Source organism: Erigeron canadensis, chromosome 3 (genome assembly GCF_010389155.1).
Source record: "Erigeron canadensis isolate Cc75 chromosome 3, C_canadensis_v1, whole genome shotgun sequence".
NCBI lineage: Eukaryota > Viridiplantae > Streptophyta > Magnoliopsida > Asterales > Asteraceae > Erigeron > Erigeron canadensis.
In genome coordinates this window covers 31,839,412-31,856,875 of record NC_057763.1, presented here as the reverse complement: position 1 = coordinate 31,856,875, position 17,464 = coordinate 31,839,412, and the positions used below count along the sequence as shown (strand labels likewise).

The 17,464-nt window shown below is 30.5% G+C and overlaps 3 protein-coding genes across 3 annotated transcripts; all 3 read right to left on the bottom strand.

Annotated features, from left to right (window-relative positions):
• Nucleotides 1-2,181: 2,181 nt before the first annotated feature.
• LOC122590514 (disease resistance protein RGA5-like) lies at nucleotides 2,182-2,895 on the bottom strand. The gene is made up of 3 exons (XM_043762712.1): nucleotides 2,813-2,895; nucleotides 2,628-2,706; nucleotides 2,182-2,494 (listed from the first exon to the last, which is right to left on the bottom strand). The coding sequence occupies exons 1-3, from the start codon at nucleotides 2,819-2,821 to the stop codon at nucleotides 2,220-2,222; spliced, it is 363 nt and encodes a 120-aa protein (XP_043618647.1). The 5' UTR covers nucleotides 2,822-2,895; the 3' UTR covers nucleotides 2,182-2,219.
• A 3,872-nt stretch (nucleotides 2,896-6,767) lies between these two features.
• LOC122593915 (disease resistance protein RGA5-like) lies at nucleotides 6,768-7,644 on the bottom strand. Its single transcript, XM_043766374.1, has 3 exons — nucleotides 7,542-7,644; nucleotides 7,340-7,418; nucleotides 6,768-7,212 (listed from the first exon to the last, which is right to left on the bottom strand). The coding sequence occupies exons 1-3, from the start codon at nucleotides 7,548-7,550 to the stop codon at nucleotides 6,965-6,967; spliced, it is 336 nt and encodes a 111-aa protein (XP_043622309.1). The 5' UTR covers nucleotides 7,551-7,644; the 3' UTR covers nucleotides 6,768-6,964.
• An 8,430-nt stretch (nucleotides 7,645-16,074) lies between these two features.
• Nucleotides 16,075-16,830, bottom strand: LOC122593880 (heavy metal-associated isoprenylated plant protein 47-like). Its single transcript, XM_043766334.1, has 3 exons — nucleotides 16,737-16,830; nucleotides 16,562-16,640; nucleotides 16,075-16,448 (listed from the first exon to the last, which is right to left on the bottom strand). Exons 1-3 carry the CDS (start codon nucleotides 16,743-16,745, stop codon nucleotides 16,180-16,182), a joined length of 357 nt encoding a protein of 118 aa, XP_043622269.1. The 5' UTR covers nucleotides 16,746-16,830; the 3' UTR covers nucleotides 16,075-16,179.
• Between the last annotated feature and the right edge of the window lie 634 nt (nucleotides 16,831-17,464).

Sequence of the window (17,464 nt, the reverse complement as noted above, 5' to 3'; positions counted from 1 at the left end):
GGTACTGTAATTTTATGTTTTTTTTGAAAGTTTTTCCTGGATTTGTTAACGGCGAATACGAAAAATGCAAAAAACATAAACCACATGGACGATTTTTGCACTTAACTCTATGAAAAGACGAAAATGCCCCTCCGTGACTTGCATGTGAGGGGGTTAACGGCAAAGTTATAACGGCAGGGACAAAATGCAAACCACAGGGATGATTTTAGCCAAAAGTTAACAGCGATGATGAAAAATGCTTATTCGAAAAACCATAGGGATGAAAAAAGTACTTTGGCATAAATTCTAATTAACTAAGTGTTTGCGTTTGTGTTATTTGTGTACGAACGTACCAACACTCATGTCTGATCCATACGGAGTTAGGGACCATGTTTAATTCAGATCTTATATTTTGATAAACATTAATTTCTAAACTTTTTATTACTTGAGAAAATTGATATAAAACGAATTTTGGTAACATGGCTGCGGACTTTGCATACGCGGTTGCCATCAGTAGTCTTTCTTAAAGTAAAAAAAAAAAAAAAAAAAACAAGATTAGAAACCAATAATCCTAAAAATTAGTCAAGTGGGACGTCCCTAACTATTCTCCAACATTCTCTTTTGTCGTATACATTCGTACAAGAACTTTTAATCTTTGAATCATGCATGAACGCTTTGTAACTAAAAAAACGCGTGGGTGTTTGTTTGACGACAATCATATACTGTATCACGTATGACATCATGACTGACATCCTTAAGGAAGAGCATTTTTAGAATTAAAAAAAGAAAAAAGAAGAAAGAAACGATGGTAGTGATTTCTGATATCTCAAATTAATGCTGGTGAGGACCGCGAGGTAATGCCAAATCCTCCTTGTAGGGATGGGCACGGTTTGGTCTAAACCGGCTAAACCGTTTAAACCGAAATAATGTTTCCACTCAAAGATAAAATTATTAAGTCTTGAGTCCCTATCACCTTTAATATTTCATATTTTGTAAGTATAAAACACAAAATATTTGTAACTTTATCAATGTTTTTATTAATATTAAAGGGTCCTTGGTTCAAGTCCTGGTGTGAGCAAAATGTTTCCACGAATGGAGACATGGGTTTTCCTACAATAAGTTTCCTCTGAAATCAAAGTTGGGTATATGAAAAGACATGCCGTTGAGCCCAAATTTGCCGTTAAAAAAAAAAAATTAAAAATGAAATCCAAATTGTTAAACCATTCTCTTGTGCACGTTTATAAATGAAACACGAAAATTAAACCATTTATATGTAGGTACAATGGCAAGAAAATTGCTTCAAAACCTTGATTTTTTACAAATCCAGTGATAAATGTCCTCGAGAAAAAAGAAGATTGATAACGATTAATTGGAAGTAGTTAATTATCTAATTAGTTAACATTTATTTTATAAAATTAAAGCTAACTATATATCCAAATTATTAATAAGTTTCTTTAAACTTCAGTTGCCTGTTACTTATGGCCAACATGTCGAATTTTTTTTTAATATATAGTTGATTGATAATGGTAACAATTGGAAGAAATAACAACAATTTTATATCATGAGATCGACATATCTTTTAGTATCAAATAGGTTATAGGTTGTCTGGAATCTGTTAATTGGAATAAAATCCATTACTATAATATATTTTGATAATTTATATATTATGGGTTCACATATTCACTTCTTATTATAAATTGCATTTTCTAAAAGGGTGATATTCTTATCATAATTTTTAATTTATTTCTCATAAATATGTTTTACTTTTACTGAATTATATAATATATTTTAATAATTATATTGTATGGTTAATTTTTGTGATACAAATATTAATTCTCTTTTTTAAACCAGAAGAAAGAATTTATGAGCATTAGTCAAGTGAAGTAGTTATACACTGTATAATTAATTATAGCCAGAGGATACTAGTACAAAATTTCAAAAATTTTCATTTATATATGCTCCATATATATTAGACCAACAAAAATAATTATATCACAAAAATATTTATATCACAGCCATTTCTATGTAATTATTTATGCAAAAGCTAATTAATCGATCTATTGGGTATGTCTGGACGACATTGCCTTAGAATTCATGTATTGTCTTCAAGACGGATTATAGGCGGGTCGACATTGCCGGTTTTCAAATGTTTTACAAATCACTTATATATATATATTAAGCAACTAATTAACAATTTGAAACTAAAAAAATTAAGCTACAAATGTGTTCTGATTTATGTATTAGTTGATGAAATCTCGTAGTTCATAACAATAGTAGTAGGGCATGCCATAACCATTATAGCAATATTGGTAAGGATTAATTTGCAAAGGCAGGATCGTGGGATTCGTCGTTTCGTTAACTTCAGGTTTCTTCTCTTCGACGGGACCGACACTAACCAAATGAGTATATCCAACACCTTTCCTTAGCAACTTTGTTAGCTCAACCGGGTCGGTTCCTTCACCAATCACCACTATCTTGTCTTTTTCTGATCCATCAAACGACACGGACTCCACTCCTGTTTTATATATATATATTCGTCGATTTATTAGTTAGACAAAATTATTGCTCAACTAGCTCAAATGTATAATATAAATATATATTCGTAATTTAGACAAAATTATTAGTAACGAGTTGAAATACGATCTTACCAAAAAGACCAACCGCAATCTTCAAAGCCTTACGAGATTTCTTCTCGCAGTTCATGGTCACCTTCACTACAATCTTTTGCTATAAAAACAACCAAATTATTCATATTATAATTATTTGAATAATGCATAACATAATCAAAACTTGAACTTCTAATACGTACGTACTTATGTATTTAATTAATTACCTTTGCCATTTTGGTATAAGATTTGCGATAATATAAGCAGTACGTGTGTGTGTGTTTTGTATTGCCTCTTACACTAAACACACTAGATTAATTAGAAGATTTAAGAATACGAGTGAGGGTGGTATTTGACTATTTATATATAGAGGAATTTTGGATCAATACAACATGCAAACGGGGCATTGGACCAGAGTAAGAAACAACGACGAAGTCAACGCGTTGGCCCCACAGTATTGGGGGAAGTTTCACACCCACGAGTAAGAATATAAAGACCACTTTTGATTAAGAATATATAATGACTAATATAACTAAGTTAGTTAGGGTTGGATAATGTAAAAGAAATACGAGTATATATTAAAGTAAAATAAGATTTTGACCCTTTAATTATTGTTAAATTGATGCATGGAGATTCATGAAACAATTGATACATAATGATTTTCATGATACATGGTGATTTTCAGTGAATATAAACTTATTATTTTATTTATTTTACTTTAATACTTATTTTATTTTATTTAAAACCAAGTTATATAACCGCTAAAGATACGAAAATTAATTTGTCCATCCATAGAATCATAGTTTGAAAATACGAATATACGTTTATGTATTCATTATTATAGCTTAAAAAGGTAGAGAATTTGAATGGCCTTTTTTCTTTTTCTCACTCTCTAATTTATTTTTTCATTTTTACGTACAGCAAATTGAAAAGACACATGTAACATCCCAAATTTCAAGATATTTTTATATTACTAAAAATAATATGAAATAACGAAAAGTAGATGGATCGACGATAGACTAACGAATATAACTCTAATTAAATTATAAAATTAATACTAGTAGTATACAAGTATAAGTTTTTTACTATAACAAACTATAAATAAACAAACAATTTATACGAACTGTGGAAAACAAAGATAATCGGCCAAAACAGAAAGAGGTGGACACATGGCAGTTGAGGAGTGAGCAAAATTGCTTAGTCATGTTCCAACAATGCTAAAAGCACACTCGGGATCGTCTAAGCAGCCTTGGGATAAAAAGGAAAATTATGTGAGTTAGGTGACTAAGAAAGATACTTAGATACAATCATACAAAGGAAGTGGTCATATAGTATATAGATATATTAAGAACCGACTTTCATATGACACAATTACATTTCCATTTACCTCGATCCCTCCTTACAATAAAGGCTGTCTAAAGTTTTAACAAGAAGAAGAAATAACTTAAAACAAAAATACAAAGAATTGAAGTAGTTTAGTGAGCGATTCCTATGCATGTTCGAAGACAACCGTATGAGACGATTACTCATATTTCAAATAAGATAACTTCGGTTTGAGTGTGGAGTTATTATAGCTAGTCAGTTAGACAGAATAACCGTTGTTAGGTGAGTATATAAACTATTATTATATATGCAAAAGAAATATAAGTCGGATTTATCTGTAATGTGATAGTTTGGTTTATAGTTGCCATATACGATATACGTGACGAGTTAGAGAATATAATTGTGTTAGATGAATGTTTTGAGTTATATTGATTAAAATGGAAATGATTGCTTGTCAAATATGATATATCAAGTGATTGCGAGTATATGTGTCAATATTGCATGCAAACGATTGGGCTATCGTTAAAGCCGTTTGAAAACGATTGGGCTATCGTTAAAATTGTTGTGACGATTGGGCTATCGTGAAAGCCGTTGTGATGATGGGGCTATCGTGAAATCCGTTGTCATATGACAAGATAAGTTAGACGTGGGCCCACGATGAAGTTAATGTTAACATGAGTGGTTATGTTAGTTAATTACTATGATAACTTATACATGATTGATACTGAGGTTTTTATGTTGATTGGTATTGGTTGATTTAATGTTTGTATCGTGGAAAAATAAAAATAAACGGTTTATATTAATTTCAACTATATAATAGAAATAAATGGTTTATATTAATTTGCTTCAACTATATAATACTAGTTTATATACTCACTAAGCGTAAAGCTTAATTACCCCGTCGTTATTAAACATTTTGTAGGTAAAATATGAGAAAAGATGTTTGAGATGCCTGAAGAGAATGAAACTTGTACCAGTTATAGGTTTTGATTAGAGGTACAAGTAATTTTTTAGACGTTTGATTTGATATCAACGTCCACCCATTTCTCTAAAAATAAATGAATATACATTGTTTTATAAAGTTATATTTTTGGAAATAAAAGAACTAAACAAAATTGTGTTTTATTAAGACGAAAAGTGTGATGTAAATGATGTCACAATGTTTAAACTTAAGATAAAATGGTTGGACGTTACAACACCCGTGCAAGGTGATGTGTAGCGACGACAGTTGCAGTAGCAATATAGTTATTAATGTAAAAGAAATTAATGTAAATAAATATAATGTACTTATCGTACATATGGGTAGAAAGGAGTATGTTGTAAATAATATCATCTCTCTATATAACTAAGAGATTATATATTTTTTTTCCTATGTGGCACCCACTTTTAGATAACAACTAGGATTTTTGCTTAGTTGTCAAAATATTATAAATTTTGCTTATTTTTGGTTATTTTAAAATTAAACTTAGTATTTAACTAAAAATTAATATTAATATTTTTCTTAACTAAAATAAAACTCCATGTATTTTTATCTACTAACCATCATTATGATTATTATCATTATATTGTTATTATATAGTTATAGTTATATACGGAGTACTAATAATTACCAGATATGAGTATGATTTTTTTAAATTAAACTTAGATATATCTCGATGCAAGTTTGAAAATGTAAATTGAGAAAAACATTTAACCATGATCAATATTTTTGAAACCTTATAATTTTACTATTTACAATCGTAATCTAATAGCTTTTTATATTATCATAAAATATGAATGATAATGTAACCATTAATTATTTTTATTTATATTCTTGATGAGTCCCGTACAACGTACGGGTTTAATCTAGTTAATAATATCATGGGTATATTAGTCAGAGATATTTTAGTTTAAATAGTAAGAATAAAAAATATGGTAGTTTGGGTATATAGGGTTAGAAAAATATTTTGAAAGTATATATGGGGTATATATAGGGTGTGAGTTGACAATAGTTATATGTATAAATAAGGTGGAACATCAAAATTTTTTTATCTTTAAATCAAGTGGTTTGAGCCTTCATATTTATAGATATTCGTACAAAATAAATGTTCGGTTTTCATGTCCGGTACACCGGAATCATTTTTTTTTTTGTTAGGTAAAGTTTAAAAATGGATAAAACTATTTTTATCTCAATCACCCTTTTAGAAAGTCAATAATGATGCTAGGACTTAATAGCTTGTCCCTTTTAGAAAGTCAAAAATGATGTTAGGACTTATAGCTTGTTAAAACAGGCACTAGATATTTACTTTTCTCTTTATCTTTCCTCTAATCCATGATAATTTTAAAGATAGTACAGGACTAAAGAAGTGTTACATTATGGTCAAAAGATCATGAACCCATCTTAATTTAGTCTTCTATTTATCACAAGAATATTTGAGATGAAACTTTAAATTTAAAAAAAATTAATAAAATCTCTATTAATTCATCTTGGATAAGTAGCTTTATGTTTTTATTCTTTTTTAATCAAATATAATTTTTTAATTTCATTATTAACAAATATGTTTATTTAATTTAATATAAAGATTCTTTTAATTAAAAAGTGATGTATGAAACTGAACTATTGAAGGCAAAAGGGTTCAGTATTATCACAATGCTATGGTCAGAGACAGTACCAGAAAAAATTTCAAAGGGGCAAAATTAAACAATCTGTGAAAATAAATTTAAAATAAGACAAAATATTTAAAACCTATAAAAAAAATTTAAAAATCCATAAATAATTTAAAAATATATTACAAAATTCAAATTTTGAGAGGGGACGTTAGCCCCTTTGCCCTATGACAATGTTATGAGATAAAACTGGGATTTGCACCAGAGATGTTATTAGAAATCGTCACAAAATGAATCTTTCATTTATTTCATATATCACGGAAACAATATATACATAAAGGCTCGCTATATATGTTTTTTGCAAACAAAAAATCCAAATACAAAACAAGGAAATTATTAAAGGGAGATGAAACAAATTAATTAAGCTAATTAATAAAAGAGCTCTGTTTCTAGCTGATGAAATCTCACATCTAATATACATAGTAAGGCAAGTCATAGCCATTATAATAGTACTGGTAGGGATTAAATTGCATCAACACCTCCGCAGGTTTCGATTCCTTGGCATCGGGTTTTTTCTCTTCCACCGGGCCAACACTCAATAGCTCTGTGTATCCTACACCTTTCCTTAACAACGTCGTCAGTTCGACTGAGTCAATTCCTTCCCCAGTCACTGCTATCTGGTCTTTATCTGAACCCACGAATGATGCTGACTCAACTCCTGTTTATTAATTTAATTCCCAAATTACACTTTAGTTACACAATTCAAAAGTTTATTTGGACTATATATAAAATGTTGTTAGCATAATATTTATCTGATACTATATATGAATTAAACAAGATCTTACCTGAGAGACTAACCGCGATCTTGAGAGCCTTACGGGTTTTTTTCTCATTGCTCATTGACACCTTGACCACAATCTTTTGCTGAAAATTCAATATATACAAAATGTTAAAATTTAACTAGGTAATTCAAATGAATATATGCAAAATTTATGTAAAAGCAAATGACAATTATTATTAAAATATGTAGATCATATATATAAGTACCTTGGCCATTGCGATGATTTATATGATGATGAATGTATTTTGGGCTGGTTGTCTCTACAAAGGTTAGAAGCAAGAAATAGAAGAAGAAGAAGAAGAAGATGCTTAAAGAGTGAGAAAAAAAATGCTACAAGTCGGTTGGTATTTATAGAGTCCAAAACTGAGTAATGCACTGATGTGTACTTACTACGTAGCAGATGGGTCACCAGAGACGACGTCAATGCCATGGCCCAAGGGAAGTTTCCTATCTATGTCTATGTGAATATATAATCCAACAAACCACGCGTATTTTTATTTATTTACGAGTGTTATATAAAGTAACTAGATTATTATCCCGCGTAATACGCGAGTAAATATATTTTTATACTATATATCTAAAATACTATTTTCTTAATTAACAACTAACAAATTAAAATATTTAATTTCACTTTATTAACATTTGTTTTTTTGACCGTGATAATTTCACAACACTTGTTGTGTTGCTCATTAAGTCTTACTGATTATATAAATTTTTCAATGCTAAAAGTTATTATTTATCCATGTCATTACAAATATCTCGTTGTTATTCAGATTTTCATGTCATATCATAAAAAATATCAATCATGACACATTCTTTAGATGGTGCCAAAACATACAACCTTCTAAACCGAGTTGCGAGCTTGCCACCATCAAGCCAATAATTATTCCAAAATCTTGTCTTATTTTCACTCCCAACTGTTCTTTAATAATATCTTAAGGAGGCTAGCAATTGAGTGTGTCTCAAAGAATGAGGAACATATATTTGCCGATATATTATTACCATTTGTTTTACACAGTAACACAGACTCAGAATCACGAATCACATTGATAATTTAAACCTAATGTAATTCAGATTTTGAACCACATGTCATATTCATTTATACATATCAATTGCCTTCTAGTAGATCCATTACATTTCATTTTCCGAGTTCGACCCCCCCCCTTCTCCTCCCTTACCCCTTCCACCAAAAAAATGAAGTTGTGATCTTTATCAATCGATTGAAATAGAGAAAAATAATATATCCTAAATACTTTGAATTGCGGTGTAACAAATGTGGTTCTTGACTCTTGGACTATGTGTATTTTTGACTAAGTATTAGTTAATATATGTTCTAGTGCAATTTAAAGTTCAATTGAGTGCAATGTGTTCATATGGGCCAATTTATTGTTCAAGTTGAGAATTATGTGCTAGTCGAGATCATTAATAGGTGCTAATCGATTTTTCACTAAGATGACTTTCAAGCTAACTAGTAAAATGTAAATGGATCCTACCCATGGATTGTGCCCAACCCATGACCCACCAAAGTTAACCCAACCCTATCCCTTTTCCCCCATCCATTTCTCCATCTTTTTCTCTTTCTTATTTACTTACAAATCACACACACTCAAGCTCTCAATCTCTCTCTAATTTAATTCACAAATTTAATGGTGTTCAAGTAGAAATCATAACAAAATCATCATCTTCATCATCATTCTAGCATCATATCAAAAATTCAAGGTTTCAAATACAAGAAAAAGTTTCATTTAGGTCAAATTCGGGTTTGGTTGCTTGTGGAAGTTTTGGTAAGTGTTTTCTATCTCAAACTCATCACTTCTAGTTATTAAAGTTGTATATCAACTAAATCTAAGCACTCTTGATCTTCCTAGCTTCAAAATCCAAAATTAGGGTTTCAAGTTCTTCAATTAGGTCAAAAATCAACTTAGAGTCAAAAGTGATGTGATGTTATGAAGTGAATCTTTTGAGTGGGTTATGTTCAAATGAGTTTATTATGTGCAAAAACGAGTTCAAGAGCTTCTCAAAACTAATTATAAGCCAAAAACTAGGTTTGGGTCAATTTTGTGTTCAAATGGGTCAAGAACGATTTAGACATGTAAATATGTTAAAGAATTGGATTTGAATGATGAAACATGTTTAGTTGTGTTCAAGGTTGGGTATTGTAGCTTTCAAAATTGGTTTAGAGGCCTTATGTGAGTTTTGGGGTCAATTTTGGTTGTTCTTGGCTCGAATCTGCATGCTGGTGCAGACCTGGGCTCATTGCGGCGCAACTCCAAGTTGCTGCGCAACAAAAAATTCAGAAAATCTAGTTGCGGTGCAACCATTCATTGCGGCTCAATTGGAGGTCTTATCAGCTTATTCATTTCCTAGCTCTTTTTCTCTTATCCTAGGATCGTCCCAACCTTTCCAACGCATCCTCTTAAGACCTTATTGGTGCTATACACATCACAAACGAGTCGTTCAAAGTCAAGTGTCATTTTTGAAACTTAATGCATGACATTAACAAAACCACATTATGTGTAGCTATAGTTTAGGGACGATACGACCTTGAGGCAACTTTGACTCATTTCCAAACTACTATGTGAACTCTCTAAGGATCATGTTGGGTCTCGGGGGTCTTCCAAAGCCACGTTTCTTAATTAAAACCTAACTAGAGACTCGTCTTGGAAAATAATGCATGTATTTTTATACATTATTAGGTTGTGGACGTGTGGAGCGCATAAATCACAGTTAATCTCATCTTATATCCATCTTAACTTCTATTGCCGACAAAGGTGAGTTTTTCGTAGTTTCCCTTACCCTTAAAGAGTCGGGCTGGAAAGTGTACTCCGTGCATGATGACATTTGTGATTTTACATGTTGTGTGATGGTTGTGTAGACGTGCAAATATGTGTTTCATTGTATGGTTATTGTATGTGTATGTTGAGATGTTTATAGGTTAGTACGTCGTGTATATACGGAAGACGGTAATGCCTTTTGTAAGGTTGGAGATGTGGTGGGAAGGTTGCGGGTGACCCTATATATAAGCATCAAAGACCTTTCAAAAGTAGTATCGTATGAGGTATATATAGACATGGTGTTTTGGTTATCTAGTGGACAATGAGGGTCATGGATGATTAAATTATGTGCAATGAATACCATAAAGTGCATGATGACAATACAAACGGGTACTTTTAGTACTTGATGACATTATACGGGTGCGATATGTACTTGATGACATTATACGGGTACGATATGTACTTGATGACATTTTACGAGTACTTTTGGGAACTTGATGACATTAGGGACGACATGCGGACATTGAGAGACATTGTGTACAAGTGTGCAAAATCTTAGATTATGTTTGATATAATTATGTATAGGATGACATTGGTACGTGTTCTGGTTCAATTTTTCCTACGAACTCACCAACCTAGTGTTGACATTGTTTAGTACACTTTTCAAGTAATCAAGAGAATCCTAGAGCTTGATGTGTTTTTGCTAGATGATGGACTTGACCATGGATCCGTGATTCATTACCGTTGATGGGATTTGCTTAGGATCATGAGCCATCTTTTGAATGTTATTTTTTGTAAACTTTTGATGGTTGAATGCTCCTTATGCTTTTGTGACATTATAACTAAATTGTTGGGTTCACGGAATCCTTTTAATTTCATATAGTTTCGTTCTACGGTAACTCCATGTTGTGTCATGTTTTTCGGTGCATTTCAAGCCTAGCTCGGGGTGTTACATGCGGAGTTAGAATCCATCATGAACAACGCAGTAGTATTGAGATTAGATTTTTTCTACAATAACTTTACAAAATTTATGAAATATAACTATGGATGGAGTCCCCACTCCAATTTGGTGAATCTTGTCTTATTTTCACTCCCAAATGTTCTTTAATAACATCTTAAGGGGACTAGCAATTGAGTGTGCCCCAGAGAATGAAGTTCCATATATTATTAACATTTGTTTACACAGGAACACAAACTCAGAACCATGAATCACATCGATGATTTTAAACCTAACATAATTCAGATTTTGAACCACATGTCATATCCATTTGTACAATATCAATGCTAAATTAAGAGTATCCAGAGCACGAAAACCTAAACCACCCACTTTTTTACTTGACAATTGCCTTCTAGTAGATCCATTACATTTCATTTTCCGAGTTCGACCCCCCCTCTTCCTCCCTTACCCCTTCCACCAAAAAAATGAAGTTGTGATATTTATCATTCGAAATAGAGGAAAAATAATATATCCTAAATACTTTGAATTACCAAGTTAGAATCTATCATAGACAACGCATTAGTATTGAGTTTAGATTTTATTCTGTAATAACTTTGCAAAATTTATGAAATATAACCATGGATGGAGTCCCCACTCTAATTTGGTGAATATTGTCTTATTTTCACTCCCAACTGTTCTTTAATAACATCTTAAGGGGGCTAGCAATCGAGTGTGTCTCTGAGAATGAGGAACATATATCTGCCTACATATTATTACTATTTGTTTTACACGAGAACGCAAACTTAGAACCATGAATCACATTGATGATTTTAAACCTAACGTAATTCAGATTTTGAACCACATGTCATATCCATTTATACATATTAATGCTAAATTAAGAGCATCTAAACCACCAAAACCTAAACCACCCACTTTTTTACCTGACAATCGCCTTCCGAGTTCGACCCCCCCCCCCTCCTCCCTTACCCCTTCTACAAAAAAAAAAAATTGAAGTTGTGATATTTATCAATCGAAATAGAGAAAAATAATATATCCTAAGTACTTTGAATTGCCGAGTTAGAATTCATCATAAACAACACATTAGTATTGAGTTTAGATTTTGTTATATAATAACTTTGCAAAATTTATGAAGTATAACCATGGATGAAGTTCCCACTCCAATTTTGGTACAATGTAAACTTTTTTAATGGTATTTTTGTAATTTGTTCCTACAAAGTATTGATAAATAAAGAATACATACAATCATTGACTTTGTTGTCATAGGCCTCTTATTTGAAAGTACATCACTTGGTTGGAAACATTATTTTTGAGATAAACCCCTCTATTGTTAGAGTAAAAATTTTAAGTTATTTTTATTTTTAATAGAATAGAAAAAAAAAGGGTTGGAAAAGGGTTTTTTTTTGTTTGGGTAAATGTACATTGTATGTAAAAACGTTATATTTTTTTCAAATTCTTTTATAATAGTAATCACAATAGTCATGCATATTTAGAAGCTAAATTATATATCATTAATTTCGATAATTTATTTTATGTTGTTTAATAGAGCGCAACTTTTCCGTCACCACATGCTCCAAAAATTACAGATCAATGTTAAAGGTTGACATTCCCAAAGTTGTCACTCACCTAAGCTAAACTCGGCCTTCTCAACACTGTCGTTGATAATTTCTAAACCCGACATTATATATATATATATTGTAGATATAGATTTTTACCACATTATTAATATTCAATTTTATTTTATTATTGTTTAAAATATAGCTTATTATTTTTATTAATAAAGAATTGATCTATATATTTTATATGAAACATATATTAAATATTTCAAATTAAAATATGTTTTATATTTTTCATATGATATTAACTATTATTCTATTGAATAAGATCTAAGATAAATAGTATTATTCTATTATTAGGATATATATTAGCTATTAATCTATTGAATATTTTATATTAAAGTTATTGGGTAAAAAGTGTAAATTTGTGATGGAAAAACAAAAAGTGTAAATTAAATATAAAGAGGGATTTTTTTGTATAGTTATAAAAAGTATAAGTATTAATATTGTCATTTAATAAAGATGAAATAATTAAATTTGATCTAATAGTTCTAAATCAAAGATGGAATCCATCCAAGAGTTCTTGTTTGTTTATGAATGAATTTAGCACCTTGTTATATATATATATATATATTGGTAGATAAAACTAGTTTTTCGAACACTTTCTTTATATTTTTATTTTAATAAAAATAAATTAGAGAATATATTAATAGTATAATACTAGGTTTTGTGCCCGGCGTTGCCCCGAAACACATAGCAATACGTATAAATTGTAACTATATGAAGTAGTAATACATGCATAACGATAAATGTATATTACAAAAGCATACCAAGGCTAAAAGGTATACAACGAATAATAAAAAGTAGTGCAAAATAATATTAAAAGGCTAAGTTTTTTGTTATAATAGAAACACCGTTTCATATTGTTATATTCTAATATTAGTCTGTGATTATCCGGTCGTTGCCAACAAATATTAATTGTTTCTTTGGTGGCTGAACTTGAAAAACTAAAAGCTTTGTGGTAAAAAGTTAAAAAATGAAACTTTGTTGACAAAACAAAACTTCTGTGCAAAAAGTTAAAAAAATTTGAAAATTATGTGCAAAAACTCAAAGTTATGTACAAGTATAAAAATTAAATAAAATGAAGCTTTCGTGACAAAAGTTATGTGGTGCAAAGTAAGATTATGAAACTTCCGTGACAAAAGTTAAAAAAATAAAAGTATAAAAAGTAAATAAAACGAAATCTTCGTGCGAAAAGTAAAAGAAACGAAAGTGATGTGGCAAAAAGTTAAAGGCGAAAACTTTAGTAAATTTATGTTATAATTTTTTTATAACATAATTATGTAAAACTTTAGTATAAATTTTTTATAAATTTATGTTATGTTATAAATTAGTTGCCCAATATATAATACTCATTAAACGTTAAAAGTCCATAAGTGACTTGGAATTTTGAAGGTAAGAAAAATGCATTTGATGGAATGACATCATACATGTGACATTTATTATTTAGAACAAAATTTTTTGGTCCATGTGTTATCATTTTATTTGCAAGAATCATCAAAACGTATGCAAAGTCGCTTTTTCGTTCCCGTGATATCAACCTAGTGGCGATCTTAGTCCAAACAGACGGATCCATCTATTTTCTACCGTTAAGGGCATTATGTGCCCCTCACGTAAGGGGCAAAAAGTTAAAGGCGAAAACTTTAGTAAATTTATGTTATAAAAAGTAAAGAGAGTATAACTTTCGTGACAAAAGTTAGAAAAAAATAAAAGTTTAAAAACTAAATAAAAAAAAATTTTGTGCCAAAAGCGAAAAAGTTAAAAATTTTGTGGCAAAAATGTTAAACAATCCAAATTTCCTATAGCTATAAGAAACTATAAACAAAGTTTGTGTCAAAAATAGAAGTTATAGAAGTTTGGTAAAGATTATAAAAACAAATAAATAAAGTTTATATTAAAAATAAAATTAAAAAAAATTGGTGGTGATTTTAAAAAACAATTGAAGTTCGAACTTCAATTGTTATATATACAATTTGTATTACAATTTTGTCAATTGATTTTTAAGTTTATAACCATTCATAAGTAGAATTGTTCTATTAACATTGGCTCAAGAATTCATAATGGCCAAATTTTACAGCAAATAGTATAAATATAAATTGTGTAAATTATACAGATAATACATGATTTATATACCAGATTAATTTTCTAATACAAACTTTTGAAATTCTATTTGGACCAAACCTAAATTTGCATCTTTTCATATGGACCATACTCATGGGTATGATTGGTGTAAAATTGATAATGCTAAACATTCAACCACGGTGATGACTAATGTAGTAATGAACCAATCGTTACTTAATTTATTGTTTAGACAATTCTTACTGTATTTTGTAAAAGGCTTTCGATCAACAGTAACTATATACTATAAATGGATGTATCGAGTTTAAGGGCCCAATTTGCTTATGTATAAGGTCCACAGGGGGAAAAAAAAAATATTTTTTTGTTAAAGAAGAAAATTGGCCCTGGGCGTGCCTGGAATCATTTTTTTTCCTTACCCGTACCGGTTTTGGTTAACAGTATTAAATACCGAGTTTGATGAAACCCAAACCGGTTTGAAACCAGTTTTGGTCAAAAGTTGGGCCTTTTCCTCCCAAAATCGACCCCAACCGAAACTCTACCCAATCCTAACATTCGAATATCGAAATTGATTTCAAACCGCCATGTTTTTCCAACACCCAAACCATTTTTGATTAAATCTGGGTTTGAAAGAGTTTGGTCTCGGGTTGAATCTTGGGTATTTAAGATTATCAATTAATCAAAATATTATTGAAAAGGTACAGTAATCAATTAGACTGCATTCTTTTTCTTTTTATTTGCATTTTAAAAAATGAAAATTTGAAGTAAATTAGTTTTTTTGCGACGATAATATTGTCATTGAAAGTCTGTTGACCGGAAACATCAATAAAAGATTAATATTTTTATCGTTCAGTGACATTTCGCGACATAGTGCCTTCCCCGAAAAAATTCCGGTCATTTATTGTTTTTTTTTCTTGTAGTGCCATGAAACAATAGCATATAAATTAAGGCGTCTGGTATCCCGACCATTATTTTGGTAACCCGACCAGATTATTAATGACAGGGGGCCTGCTTTTTACTCTATCATATATACCATTATAGACATGGGGGCTCACACTTTGTGGTTGGGATACTAGTGGTGTAAATTAATTATCAACCAAAACTATGACAAAAGCCTACTTGATAAATAATCACTAGATACACTTAAACAAAAGAAGATATTATATATAAAAAAAATATTTAGTGAAACCGTACAATCGTGAATATCACGTACACATAGTATTATTAAACTGCATTCTAATGTACTCATATATATACATGAACCTCCTCAGTCTATATATCCTTACAAAAATCCGTAAAAGCATGAAGAAAATGAGAGTGAAATGAATCTAACTAAGCATTAATAAGTCCAACCACATATATTTAAATTTTTTTTTTTTTTCATATATCGATCTCTGGCTCTGTTTCAATTGATGGTATACAATCACCACTCATAAACATAGTAAGGCATGGCATAGCCATTATTATTATAGTAGTAGTGGTAATTAGAAGGATCAATTTGCATTGACACAACCGCGGGCTTATTTGTTTCCTTGGTCTCGGGCTTCTTCTCTTCAACAGGCCCGACACTAAGTAGCTCGGTGTACCCGACACCTTTCCTTAGTAACGTAGCCAACTCGACCGAGTCAATGCCTTCACCCGTCACTGCTATCTGGTCTTTATCTGATCCAACGAACGACGCTGACTCAACTCCTGTTTTTTGATCAATTTTCAAAGTATAGTTAATTAATCAGTTCATACTATACAATTAAACATACAATTATACGGAAAAAAAAAAGGAATTGAAGATCGGAATTTGATCATACCAGAAAGACCAACCGCTATCTTTAGAGCCTTGCGAGATTTCTTCTCGCAGTTCATGGTCACCTTCACGACAATCTTTTGCTGCAAAAACAATGAAATGTATGAAAATTGAGATCGACAAATGAATGCAAAACAGAACAAATTAAAAAGAGTAAACAATATAATAAATGTATTTACCTTAGCCATTATAAGTGAATAGATGAAAAAATATATGATGAAAGATAATAGTAGTAATAAGTGTATTTCGAATGTGTCTCTTGATTGAGATGATTTTTAGAAAGTGTGATTTATAAATGTTAAGAGCCAGTTACTATTTATATCATGAGGTTGAGAGTTAAGACTAGAGAGGAAAGTTCATGAGACGACGTCGTCAATGGCCCATGGGAATTGAAGGAAGCTTCCCATCATCAACGTAATGAAATCTCCGTGTGACACATTAGTTTACGCTTGTTAATTGACCCTCAACTTGTTATTTCCGTACTACATATGAAGGAAGATTCATATGTAAATTTAAACTATATATTCACATTATCAAATTATTAGTTTACGGTTGTTAATTGACCCTCAATTTGTTATTTCCGTACTACATAGTACATATGAAGGAAGATTCATATGTAAATTTAAACTATATATTCACATTATCAATTTGAGATCCTATAAAGTGGAGGTTTCTAATTTTACCTTCTTTTTTTTTTTTTCTCAAAATGTACTTTTCAAACTACAAAATTTATGTACTATATACAACTAATTAATTATTTTAAAAAAAGTACGGTACGTAGTACTCTTAATCCTATGTATCGAATTAATACTCATCCCTTGGCTCCTCGCCAATCTACAAAACTAGCTAAAAGCAACGATAATTGCTCCTAACGGATACCATCACATAAAATCGGTAGAGAGGCAAG

Bases quoted from the DNA above. Each gene is read 5' to 3' on its own strand.
- LOC122590514 (XM_043762712.1), bottom strand. The intron at 2,495-2,627 runs GTAAGATCGTAT...TATATAAAACAG, and splicing joins GATTGCGGTTGGTCTTTTTG to GAGTGGAGTCCGTGTCGTTT.
- LOC122593915 (XM_043766374.1), bottom strand. The intron at 7,213-7,339 runs GTAAGATCTTGT...ATTAATAAACAG, and splicing joins GATCGCGGTTAGTCTCTCAG to GAGTTGAGTCAGCATCATTC.
- LOC122593880 (XM_043766334.1), bottom strand. The intron at 16,449-16,561 runs GTATGATCAAAT...ATCAAAAAACAG, and splicing joins GATAGCGGTTGGTCTTTCTG to GAGTTGAGTCAGCGTCGTTC.